This window comes from Adiantum capillus-veneris, chromosome 9 (assembly GCF_014529385.1).
Source record: "Adiantum capillus-veneris isolate H3 chromosome 9, ASM1452938v2, whole genome shotgun sequence".
Taxonomy (NCBI): Eukaryota; Viridiplantae; Streptophyta; class Polypodiopsida; order Polypodiales; family Pteridaceae; genus Adiantum; species Adiantum capillus-veneris.
Window position 1 is genome coordinate 87,336,808 of NC_140939.1, and position 13,219 is coordinate 87,350,026.

The following is a 13,219-nucleotide window of genomic DNA, read 5'->3' on the forward strand; positions in this document are numbered from 1 at the left end:
GCGAATGTTTGAAATAATAGAAGAACCAAGAAAAATTGTTTTGAGTTTTTATATGGTATTGAAGACTGAACTTTCGTACAGGAAAATGTTCATTCAACCTACCAGAAATTTCAAGTGTTCACCATCATGTTTGAAAATGCATGCCAATCACCAAATTATCAGTTTCCAAAAAGGGTGATTATGATTTTGGATAGGGTGTTTGCACCAACTATTCCAAGGGTGCATAGAGGATGGGGCATCAACTGGAGTCCATCTGGAGGAATCTATACCATCGATGCTCACAAGATATGGTGCATGGATACCAACCTCAAGAAACTTTGATGGGCAGAGGAATTAAAAGTCATCGAAGTGTATCTTTTCATTGGTACTAAGAATCCGAATGCTGCCATTACATTGGGGGGAGAAAAGATATCTCAGACTCAATGGGTCTATAACAAGGTCAAAAGTTATCCATGGTGGTAGGATTCGACCCATATGTGTATCTCGTAGCTTTCAAGGGTCAAAAGAAACTTATTATTTTGATCCTTTAGCCTATCCTTTTGTAGTTACTAAACTCAAAATATAGAGACATTACAATCCTTGTACCTAAAGACTACCAACCTTGGTAGCAAATAATGTGTATATAAATAAAGTTTGGATTAATATTATCTTTTTTTGTATTATTGTCTATTCAAGTCTTGCCTTAAAGTGGATTAAAGTTAGAGTATCCAATAAAGTTTCACTTAATCTATATTGCACAGAGTGCGGTGTACACATCTCTTCAAGAGAAAAAGCTACTTCTCAAGCAAGCTAAACTTCCCTCTGTCAAAGGGGAAGGAGCCCTAGTTGAGCGCGATTCTGAAGTGTGGCTCGAAGAGATGGAGGATTATTTTGTTGCTGCTGGTACTACTCCCGATAACCAAGCAATGATGGCTATGTTTCGTCTCATGGGGGATGCCAAGCTTTGGTGGAAACAACACTGCAAAGATAATCAAGTAGCTCAAAACACTCAAACTTGGGAAGACATTAAGTATGCTATCAAAGGACGTTATCTTCCACCTTCACACGAATCCCTTAAGATGAATGAATTCTTCAACTTACGTTGTTAGCATGCAAATGACAAGGAAAACAAGTGCCTCTATAGCTCTGCACGAGTCACACCGTTGGAAAGAAACCCTGTATGACGGTAGAAAACACCAAAGTTGAACACCTGTGAAGATGGGCAAGAAGCAGATCTAGCTCAAACCATGGATAAAATTTAAGAAAAACGAGACCATGAAGACGAATCTTGTGTCGTGAGGATCTCCGTAGAGCATCTATATGCTTGATTCTGATAACCGACGAGAAAGTTACAAGCTTTTGAAGATGGAAGGTCTCTCAAAAGCTTCAAAAAACAAGTCTCTGTAAGCAAAAAAGGATGTGCAAGAAAATACAACTAAAATAATGGGGGAATTTTCCACTTTATTGAAGTGGAGTATTCTTCCTTTTCTAAGCCGTCATCTTTCTATCTCATTTCCCCTTTTAATTGGGCTATTTTTGGCCCTTTTTGGGAAAGGAAACCTCCATGTCGGTGATTTTGACCAAGGGGGAGGTGGGGAAAGTGTCCAGGGGACCATAAATTTTGTCCAGGCACCTGGCCATGCTAGTGGTAACTCAAGATGGCGCCCCAAGCTCCCCAAAATGCCCACGAGCCCCCCTTGCAAGGCCTTGAGTGCATTCCTTTACCATTTGGTACACCATAGACTAGTCCTCCTCTAGTATATATACCCTCCACTTTCCCCTAAACCCCCCACATGTGGGTTTAGTCCATTGCCACATGGCATGATCTCCCCAACTTCCCCATGCCCAAACCTGAATTTTTTGTTTTGCCCCCAAACTGAGCCACTTTCTCGGAGGCGTAGCGGGTGACCCCGACCTCCAAATATAGCGCAGTAAAGCACGGCTTGGAACTTATTACCTTGACTAACTCCATAAATTTTTAAACATTCCATTTCTAAAAAAAACCATCAAGTCGGCCCACTTGTCGTCTTTCCACGCGCATCCATCGCCACTTTTTAAGTGAAAAAACCTCCCCTTCGAGTGCATGTAACTCATAATGTCGGAGTTCGATTTGCAAGCTATCAAGCACGGATAGAAATGCTCATTAAAAGCTATTTTTTGAAAGCTCGACCAACCCAAAACTCAACTAACCGCTTGACCAAAACCAAGCCTTTGTACAGGGTTTTTTACACAGACACTTTCAAAGCTGGAAGCACTATGCACATATATATACATGAGGGTGGTTAGCAAGTTTTTTGGCATCATTTATGGATTTTGTACTCATCCAAAAAATGTCTGACATAACTTGTCAAGCCCCCCTAGCCTGCTTGATCATTCATGACAAGTAGAGGTTTCTAGGGCGAACAACTGATGCAGCTCATCCCCAAAAAATTCATCCATCTTTTGTGGCGCATTCACACTCTTTGTTTCCACTGACAGCATCTCATCTGTCACAATAGTCATCAACCGTGCTAAATAGTTCTTAAGTCTATAACCATTAACACGGTAGCTATGTAGTGTACCATCTAAATCAGCCAGCTGATATGTCCCATTATCAAACTTGTTTACAACAGTAAAAGGACCCTCCCACTTGATCTCAAACTTCTTTTGGAAAGTGTGGTCCAATTTGCTATTGTATCGCAAAACAAGATCTCTTTTCTCAATTCACTTATCTTTCATGCATTCATTAGCTCTTTTCTGGGCCTTTCTACATACTTCTTGATAGTAATCCAAGGCCAAAAGCCTGCCTAGTTGCAGACATTGGAAGTTCAATAACCTTGGTTGCCAAGCATCTTGTTGCTCTTCATCTTGCGATGACAAAAACTTGACTGCAGGGATTTCCACCTCAATAGGCATCAAAGCTTCTTTTCCATACACCAAGTGATATGGTGAGAATCCCGTGCTAGTTTTGATTGCCGTTCTATATGCCCATAACGCACAAGGCAACTCTGAATCCCAAGTTTTGGCATGTGTTAAAGTCATTTTTGTCAGAATATTTACCAATTCCCCATTAAACCTCTCATTAAGTCCATTGCACTGCGGATAATAAGGAGTGTTGTATTTATGCTCTATGCCAAGCTTTTTGCATTAAAAATCGAACATTTCACCTCTAAACCCTGGCCCTCTGTCAGACAGTAACTCCAATGGCACCCCGAACTTGTTGCATATGTGCTCGTACACAAACTTTCCCATCTCCTTGCAGGTAATTTGTTTGACAGCCTTGGCCTCCGCCCAACGTGATAGACAATCCACCGTTGTCAAAATATACACATTCCCCTTACTTGAAGTGGGTAATGTCCCAATAGCATCGAGGCCCCATTTTTCCAACACCTCATTAGCCAGGATTGTCTTTCGCAGCTCGGGTTTAAGAACCCTTTTTCCCATTTTTTGACAAGCCAAGCAAGATTTACACCAATGATTGACATCCTGTTGAATACTGGGCCAAACATAGCCTTCTTGCAAGATCTTGTGAAGCATAATTTTCATAGCAAAATGACCTCCGCAAGACCCTTCATGGTTTTCTTCTAAAATTTTGTAAATCTCCTCCTTCCAAGGTACATTACGCAACACTAGATCACTTCCTTTCATGTAAAGCATATCACCAATCATTTTGTACTTCCTTGCTCTTCTCATAAAAGCATACTTTTTAGATGAAGGCAAATTTTCAGGCAAGAGACCGGTCAATAAGAAATCCGCCTCTTTTGACAACACCTCTCTTCCATGATACAAAGGGGCATCTTCTTTCAACACAAACACACAAGTAATCATTGCTTGCGCAGCTCCATGCACTTCTTCATTTTGAGTCCTTTAGACATGCTGCAAGCTCCATGCCTCAAACTTTTTGAGTAGTGATTTCACTTTGAAGCATAGATTCTTCAGTCTAGGATTCTTATTTTTCCATACTCCCAACACCTGCTTTACCACTAGCAACGCATCACCTTTGATTTGCAAACGTTTGATTCCCAATTGTAAACAAATGTGTAACCCGCCTTCAAGAGCCATATACTCCGCTTCATTATTACTCTTTGCATTGAGTTTTAACCCTTGCTTTCTCACAAGATTTCCCTACGCATCATAAATAACAACCCCACCAGAAGCAGCATCATGACTTCTTCGATAAGAGCCATCAAAATGTAGTAGTGAAGCATTTGATATAGCAGGGGTTTCTACTTTTTTCCTTTGGACCACCTCCTCTTTAACCAAAATAGGAGTCTCTTTATAAGTGAGTAAGTTTGCCAAAGTAGCCCGAGTACTCTCTTCCACTAGAAAAGTGAATTGAAACTCTTGCAGCTCGATAACCCATTTCATCACTGCCTTTGATATATTTGAGTTATTGAACAATTGAGGAAGCAATGAAAAACTGGTGAGAAAGGTGAACGATTTCCGCAACAAGTAATGTCTAAATCGTCTACACGCATAGACCATGCTAATCATCACCAATTCAACCTCTGAGTACTCTCTTTCATGAGGAGTTTTCACCCTGCTAGCATAATAAAAAGGCTTTATATACTGATACTCTTTCCCTCTTTGCAACAACACAACCCCAATAGCATCTTCTCCAATAGACGGGTTAATATAAAACTCCTTCTCCCAATCAAGGCTTGAATAACAGGTAAGGTGCTCAACACTTCTTTAAATTTGTCAAAAACATCCTCACAGTCAAGTGTCCATTCCAAAGGATCGTTTTTGACCACTTGCTGCAAAGGATACAACAACTGTGATGACAAAGGTATAAAACGAGACAAATATTGGACCTTCTACATGAAAGTAGCAAATTGTCTTGTATTCTTTTGGGATGACAGCAATAGCAAATCTTCTACTTTCCCTGGATCTGCTTCAATTCCATTTTCAGAGATCATATTGTTGAGATGTAGAGAGAAAGAGAGAGAGACGAGACAAGAGACACACCATATACGCTCCCAAAGACTGATTCATATTGAGGACAAGATACAAATATATAGGTGAGACCAAGTTCAGTAGAGTGAGCCATATATATAGCTCCAACACCCCCACTCAAAAAAAGGTATCTAGCTTTGGATGAAAAAACCCTTGGGGAGTTGAAGGGAAAAACCCAAGCTCCTATACAATGTGAAATTTGAACCAGCGGTGATGATGTGAAAGTGAATTGTGCATCTATGTACAAATATTCAAGTGACTTAGATATCACAAGGTGCAAATTTGGAGTGTGCATAGTGAATGATACCTAAAAGATTACAATGTCATATGTACAAAGCTATTACAATAGCAAAGAAGCTAATCTAGAAAGAGTGAGGCCGAAGCAACTCCAAGCTCCAAGCTCAAGAGGATGAAACGTGACTCATTGAGGCCTTTGGTCAAAATGTCTGCAATCATATGGTCACTTGGACAATGTTCAACCATAATGGTTCCTTTGCGTACTTCATACCTTTAGAGATAAGAGAATCGTACTCTGCTTCCATAGCCTCTTGCCATTGATTCTTTTGTGGTGAAGAGATCGCTTCATCATAAGTAACGAGATCTTGAGAAGTAGAAAAAGCATTATCAGCAATATCGTCATCATAAACATGACATGAGCCATGTTCAAAATCAATAGGCAGATCAACAAAAATATCAATATCATCATTGGCAACATTTGGAATGGATGGTTGTGAAGAGGAAAGTTGCTCTATAGGAAGAGTTTCATCTTCTGAAAGAAATGGAAAAGCTTGAAGCAATGATTTATTATCATCAAAATCAGCCATGGACCATGAGCCTCCCATAAGCTGTTCGTTAAAAGTAGCATCACGATTCACAATTACTTTCTTGAAGGAAGGGTCATAGAATTTGTATCCTTTGGAAGTGTCAGAATATCCAATAAAAATAACTTTAAGACCAGAAGCATCAAGCTTTGTTCGTGTTTCTTTGGGAACATGAATATAAGCAATACATCCAAAGGTTCGAAAATGAGATACAGAAGGAATGTCACCTGTCCATGCTGTGATGGGTATCTTACCAGAGGGTGCAGTAGTAGGAAGATGATTCTGAATAAATGCTGCTGTCAAAGTAGCTTCAGCCCAAAAAACATGAGATAAGCCAGAATGAATCAGCATACATCTTACAACATTAATGAATTCCACTGTCAGCACAGTAACCATTCTGTTGAGGCGAATATGGAATAGTGTGTTCATGATGAATACCATTGTCAGCACAGTAACTCACAAACTCTCGAGAAACATATTCGACTCCATTGTCACTACGAAGCTTCTTAAGGCGACGACCAGTTTGAAGTTCCGCAGCCTTGTGGAATTGTTTGAAAACAGATAAGGCTTCAGATTTTTGTCTAAGTAGAAATACAGTCATATACCTTGAGAAATCGTCAATAAAAGTAATGAAGTAACGATATTATGATCTTGAAGAAGGTAGAGGTCCATATATATCAGTATGAACAAGATCCAATATGTCATGACAATGAGTTGTATTTGAAAGAGGAAAGGGTTTACGATTGTGTTTCCCCAGAGCACAAAATTCACAAATTCCCATATGGGGATGGACTTTAAGATCCATGCCATGGACGAGATCACGACGTTGAAGATCAAGAAGTTTTGAGAAATCAGCATGAAGAAAACGGTGATGCCATACTTTGCAATCATAATCACCTGGAGCAGTGACAATATTTGCTACAGCATTGTTGAGAGAGAGTTTTGAGAGGCGGAAGTGAAAAAAAATAGACCGGTGGCCTCTACACCAAGACTATGCACAATGGCCTCATCATGGGGAATACACAATAGGGGCACCACCTAGCAAGATATGCGGCTAGGACGCATACATATACACAATGAAGCATGCATGGAAAACAATTTCAAGATCCACGCCCGAATGTGGAATGGGGTGGTCGGAGAATAAGGTGAGAGGAGTGGTGAGTGAGTGAGAATGGGCTCGCTACGCGTGCATGTAGTAAGGAAGATAACGAGGTCAGGGATACATGCAAGTATGCTCACTTCTCATACAAAAGGTGGCGAATCCGCACACCTTAAGATGAAAATAACAAGATGATAGGAATATGAGATGGAGAGAGAGTGTGTATGTGGTGGCGAATCCGCACACCTTAACATAAGCAGAAAAAAAAATGGAAAGGAACAAGCATATACCATACTCACAATGAGATGTATCCAAAGCGACAAAAAGTATGGCACCAAGATGGAGTGTGTTGATTGCTTGCAAAAGATGAATACAATAGGTAGCGTATGACAGGAAAATGAGAAGGGAACAAGATCGTAAGAGGCATAATGGAGAGATGGGAGTTGATGGCGAGGAATATCATGAGTGTGTCCACCCTTCTTCTTCTTGAAATTGTGCCTTCAACCCTTAATTACAAGTAGTGTGGAGGTGTGGTGCTCATCTTTTGTGCATGGTGATGGTGATGATGATGGTGTTGTGATTATGTGATTAAGGTTCATGCTACAAGCATGTAGCACAAGAGTGTGTATGGATAGGTGTGTGTGTGTGTGTGTGTGTTCTCCCCCCAAGTGAGCTCTCATGGCCTCCTTATATAGGGAAGGAGGGAAGGATTTATCAATATTTCTATTTGAGGTGAGTGTCCCACTTTGGTGACTAAGAAAATGGGGTGCATGTGACTGTGGCTCCCATCTTGTCTCCTCATTATTTAAAATACCAGAGTCAATAGAGAGAGAAAAAGAGAGAATGTGGGTAGGATGTAGAGGATAGGAAATCATTTACAATAGTCTAGCTTTGGATAGACATAATCTTATTAGGGAGAGAAGAGAGAGGTAAGAAAATTATAAGAGAGGTTGTCGAAGGTGGATATTTGTTGATGAGGATGGATCCTCCAAAATTGGTGATAGAATTACTCTAGACTAGCCAAGACCTCATTAAAAGAGCCTTGTCTCTTGTAATCATGCTTGAAGACTTGTAGAACCATAGCCATTCTAGAAGGAAGAAAAGTGGGGATGGCCTGTGTCACCATTACACGAGAAAACTGGGGTCCACTACAAAAATCATATCTCCGTGTTCATAACTCCAAAAATTCTGGAAAAAATTGAGCTAAAAGTTGAGATCAAGAGCTATATCTTTCATGTTGAACACTCCTTCAGATTCGGGGTTCTTCTTTACTTAAAAAATTTAGCCAAATAATGTATTATTTGTGGCTGCAAAAGTCTTTTGGTGGTCCCCTTTGAGTGGACTTCTCTCTTGCCTTCAAGTGTAAGCTCCTTCATGTGTATGAAAACATGACCTAGAGTGTTGAAAAGATTGGCAATCATCTAGATGGAGGTATTATTGAAATTTGAAAGTGGGGTTGAGGTTTGAAAGTGAAAACTAGTGAATAAAATATTTGGTAGAGTGGAATAATATACATACATGAAAAATATATATTAGAAAATACTAGAATATATATATTTAATACTTTTAATGTCAAAAGAGAGATCAACAAAGAAAGCTTACTTATTATGCTACATCGTGATTGATTAGCATAAGTATTATTTATTTAATAAAGGCTAAAACGTTTGTGAAAAAGGGAAGAAAAAATCAAAAGTAACTTATATAATAAGAAATATTTTTGGTAAAAGAGAAAAAATATGGGGGGGTTCCCATGCATGGAAAAACTTGCCTCATTAGCCCTCCCCCTAAGGCTAGAGGTATTCATGCCTCTAGCTCTGTTTGTGAGCATGTTGAAATAGAGTAGGATTTCTCCTTGGTGGCTGGTAGATCCTTGTAGGGAATAATGGATCCCTTGGAAGCATGAGGCTCCCCAAAGTTCTTTTTGGTGTCCACCTGGGTCCCATACTAAGCGTAAATCCATTGTATGCAATACTGTCCTCTTCATAAGATCACACTTATAATGATTCTTGAGTCCACAAGCTGCACAAGAATTAACTCTTGCATAAGTGATAGAAGGTATGGAAAGAACTTGATCATTCCTTGAAAGTATTCCAAAGCGGGATCATGCATGGCTTCCTCGTCCAGACACATAGCCTAAAGGGAGCAAGAAACCATAATCCTCATATCTTGCTGGTTTTCCTTCTTCATGCCAAATTAATAGAGACCTGTTGCCCACATGGATAGATTGCATGGTTGATGCCTGTTGCACAAGAGAGCCCACCATGTACAAAAGATAAACTGTAAACCACATTTTGAAAAATGACTCCATGTTACCACTAGTATGCAAAACCATTCTTCCTTGATTGGTGTGTCCTAGATTGATTCCACTGGTAGTTGATGTCAATCCTTCCACTCTTGTCGCAACCCAACTTAAAGAGCTTCCCAAATTAATGTTACACACAATGTTCACAGTTAGAAAGGAAAACCTAAAGTGCCAGTAGACCTCAATTGCATTTCTCTGCATGAGTCTTTCACCAATCTCGTGCCATAGGGGTAGTTGAAGTGTCTTCACCACTTTCACATGTGGTTGCAAATTTGAAGGGTCCACCTTGTTGTGGTTGAATGTGAGGCCCATTACCTCAATGGAGCTATCACTTCCTTCACTCCCTGTTGACTTCTCCTCTGAAGTGGTTGAAGAGTCACCACTAGAAAACTCATCCTCGGAGGTTTCTAGATCCATGTCGCGTTGTTGACCTATCTTCATGTCGTAAAGTATTGGCCTTCCTTTTGCATCCTTCATCTGGATTATGCCGGTGTCCCAGTCCTGCTTAGCTCTCATAGCCATAAGCCAAGGCCTCCCTAGAATGATAGGATAGCCCTCCCCTTTGTGTGGCATGACAAAGATGTCCACATCTACCTCGGTGTTGAATGCCTTTATCCTAACTGCATTTATGACACCAACACATTGAACTTTTAAATTATTTGCCATTTTGGCTCGGCATGGTGCTGGCCGATCTAAACCCAAACGGTGCATCATTTTTTCACTCATGACGCATATTTGTGCGCCACCATCGATGTAGATATTGGAGATGTGTTGACCTTTGATGTAAGCATCCATCACTAGTAGTATGTCGTCTAGATTCCTCCCAGAGATAGCCCCAGCTTTTTTTGGCTTTGGTCGCCTCGTGTTAACCATCTTTGTCCATTGTCTCCTCACCCTAGGTGCTAGGTGGAGTAACTGGGGCCAGGTGATTTTTGGGCCCTGCACAGAAACATCTTGAACCAAATCATATGGTTTAGAACATTCACCCAAAGAGAAATCTACAATGTCAATTTTACGTCGTGACTTGGACGGCTTTTTGCTAGATTCCCCTTTATTCTTCATCTTTCCTTCCTTTTGGGAAGATTCACCATGCCTAGCGCGTTGTCGTGGTGTGACATGTACATAGTGGGAACACATGCTACAAGAGTTATCTTGTAACTTTTTAGATACATAATTATATTTCCTATAATGTACATATGCATATGTAAGTATAAAAATAAGCTTTCTATCTTATCCTATTATTTTTCTCAAGGGTAACATATCCTTACTTTACCATCAGAAAATACTATGGGAAAAGCATCAATAGCTCCGCCTCTTTAACTTGGGGCAAAAAGCATTCAAGCCATTGATGAGAGGAATTCTCGAGGGAGTGAGTAGTAATACCTAATTGTACTTAGCCATTAACATAAGCCCAAGCCTACACTTTCTCCTAGAGGGAGACTAGCCATTCTTGCAACAAGCTAAACTTGGAAGATCAACTCTAATCAAAGAAGGTCTTGCACTTGGTGTATCAATCAAAGTGGAATTATCCACTCTTCTTCTCTCTCCCATCAATAATGATGCCGAAGGGTTTCAAGTAAGATGTGTTCTACATTGATGTTTTCTTGATTTCTTGTTGTTTTCATTTTCATCTCTAATCCAACATATATATATGTATCTAATCTCATCTCCTTAACCAAACCTATCTCTCTCATTCTTAGTAATTCATCCTCTCTAGGTTCTCTTTGCTACAGGTACATCTCTCCCCGCAGTATCCTTATTGCCTACGGGCAAGAATAGGGCTTGGGAGGGAAACTTCTCATCTCTTCACTTCTCTCATATCTACATTTTTCACATACTATCCTAGATGAATAACCCACATGATGATCATTTCTATCGCTTTCACTCTGTACGATCTATTAGAATTAACGTATGGATTAGCCGTAAAATACACTTTCAACAACGTATAGTGTTTCTCTTCGGCCCTGAAAGGCTCAATGAAATACTTCTATCACCGGATCCCATCATACTACCTCTCATAGACTATAATTTTTCTTTTGATGTAAGCGTAGTTATCTTGCTATGAACCAAGAGGATTTGTACACACAATTAATCCCAATCACTAGATAAAATATATATATTATGGTAAGCACAAAACTACAATTCCAAAGAACAATTTGTAGCCTATTTGGTCAGTCAAGATTGAATGCCATTAACTCATCCATTAACCCTTTCATATTACCCATGATACGATATGACCATAGCCTTGATGTTTTCATCTTCGTATTGTTTTGACATTCTCTTTTGCGTTCTTTCTTTGTGTGTGTGTGAGTGCAAGAGAGAAAGGGTGAGTCTTCTTTGATTGAACTTCTTTCCAAACCCTAGTCTTCATGGCATCTATGGTTTAACTCCTTCATATAGTTTTTGTTGAGTTCTCTCACAAACTCTCACAGCCATAAGCCCGGTGCTTTCCTGGCAAGACCGCAAATTTCTCGACATATTTTTGGTGAACCCGACGCGAATCTGCTAGGGTGAGAGTTTGTGGGTAACCATGGGTGATCATGTTGAGCAACAGGGTATGCATTTTGACCCAGCAACAATGCAAATGTTTCAAGCATTTGCAATGTTCATGCAACAACAACATGCTACTGAAAGAAGGGAGATTTCAGCAACGAAGTCCATACAAGCGGTTGTCAACAGAATGGATCAGTTCAATGGCAAAGATGTAACCAAGTACTTACGCGAGTGTGTGAAGGAGATGGAGCTGCATCGCGTGTCAGAAGGTGAGATGATTCAAAGCTTTGAGCTAGTTGTTGCTCCAGAAATTAGGGAGCATGTTAGGGCAATTAAAGATGGGCATGGGAGAAATTGGGAAGAACTCAAAGTAACTTTAAAGGAGGAATATTTCATGGAGGACTCTGAGAGAGTGACCAAAAGGACATTCTTAGAATGGGTAGTTAAGCCAAAGCAAGGACTATCAATAACAGAGCTACTTAGGGAATTTGAGCGGCGCTATGCACAACTCACTAGGACAGAAAGGGCCACACTAGATGCAGAGAAGACAGATCTTTTCTTACAAGCTGCAGGTAAAGAGTTTCAAGAAAATTTGGAGCTTCTCCTTGAAGATAAAGATGCTGAGCAAGGACTAAAGACCGACTAGAATGAGGTTGAAGGTGCTGTCTCACTGCTTGCCAAATGACAAAGAAGAAGGGACAAGATGGTAGTAAACACTACAAGTCCTTCCACCTCAACTTCTGACAAAATGGTAAAGCCTACTTTTATCGCTCCTAAGTTTGATGAGTCCATGCTAGATGAGCTTGTGAAGGGAATGCGTGACTTGAAGGTGAAGTTTGCAAAGCTTGAAGAAAAAGGCCAACCATCAGGGCCACTTCCTAGGCAAAGACAACAGCCCAAAGAAGGGTCTGCTAATAGATGTATTTGGTGTGATAGTACAGACCATGTAAGAAGGGATTGTGATGATTTTAGTGATGCTTTGTCAAAAGATGTTGTCTTTTTTAAGGATGGTAAAATCCACTTAAGAGAGACAGGTCTACCCTTGAGAACTAACTTTGGGAAGGGGGGAATACAAACCTTAGTTGAAGATATGGCAACCAAGCATGCCACCTCTTCAGTTGAGGCAGTTACTTATGGAGTAAAAATTGAACATTTTTGTGATGAAGAGGTGAGTGACCATCATGGTCAAATTTGGTCAAATGTCATGCAATTAGCTACAAAGGGGAAGCTTACAAAAGAGATTCTACATGAAGCAGGTGATTGCATACGTCTAGAAACAGGATGGAATGATCCAGTGGACTCATTGTCAGTGCATGCCTACATTACAAAATGCCAACAAAATGAGGCAATTGTAGAAGAGAAGCGCAGACGTGAGAATGCTGATGAAGGACCATCAAAAAGAGCTTCTAGAAGTGGGGGAAGAAGCGACTCAATGCCTTCTCAAACACCCTCAACACAAGGAGCATCTCCACCTGAAGTACTCATGGAGGAGTCTACAACAGGAAAGAAGAAAGAGCCAACGAAAGGTAAGACAAAAGGCCCAACTTATAAACTACAATTTGATATTGAGGTTGCTACAGATTTAAAGAA

The 13,219-nt window shown here is 40.2% G+C and overlaps 1 protein-coding gene across 1 annotated transcript; it reads right to left on the bottom strand.

The window, feature by feature from the left end:
- Nucleotides 1–2,349: 2,349 nt before the first annotated feature.
- On the bottom strand, nt 2,350–3,402 carry LOC147450763 (uncharacterized). The gene is made up of 3 exons (XM_086520521.1): nt 3,119–3,402; nt 2,795–2,938; nt 2,350–2,647 (listed from the first exon to the last, which is right to left on the bottom strand). Exons 1-3 carry the CDS (start codon nt 3,400–3,402, stop codon nt 2,350–2,352), a joined length of 726 nt encoding a protein of 241 aa, XP_086376647.1.
- Between the last annotated feature and the right edge of the window lie 9,817 nt (nt 3,403–13,219).

Coding starts and splice junctions, on each gene's coding strand:
- LOC147450763 (XM_086520521.1), bottom strand. CDS start 3,402: ATGGGAAAAAGGGTTCTTAAACCCGAGCTGCGAAAGACAATCCTGGCT. Junction 2,939..3,118: donor CCAGGGTTTAGAGGTGAAAT/GTTCGATTTTTA, acceptor ATGGGCATATAG/AACGGCAATCAAAACTAGCA. Junction 2,648..2,794: donor CAAGATGCTTGGCAACCAAG/GTTATTGAACTT, acceptor GCGATACAATAG/CAAATTGGACCACACTTTCC.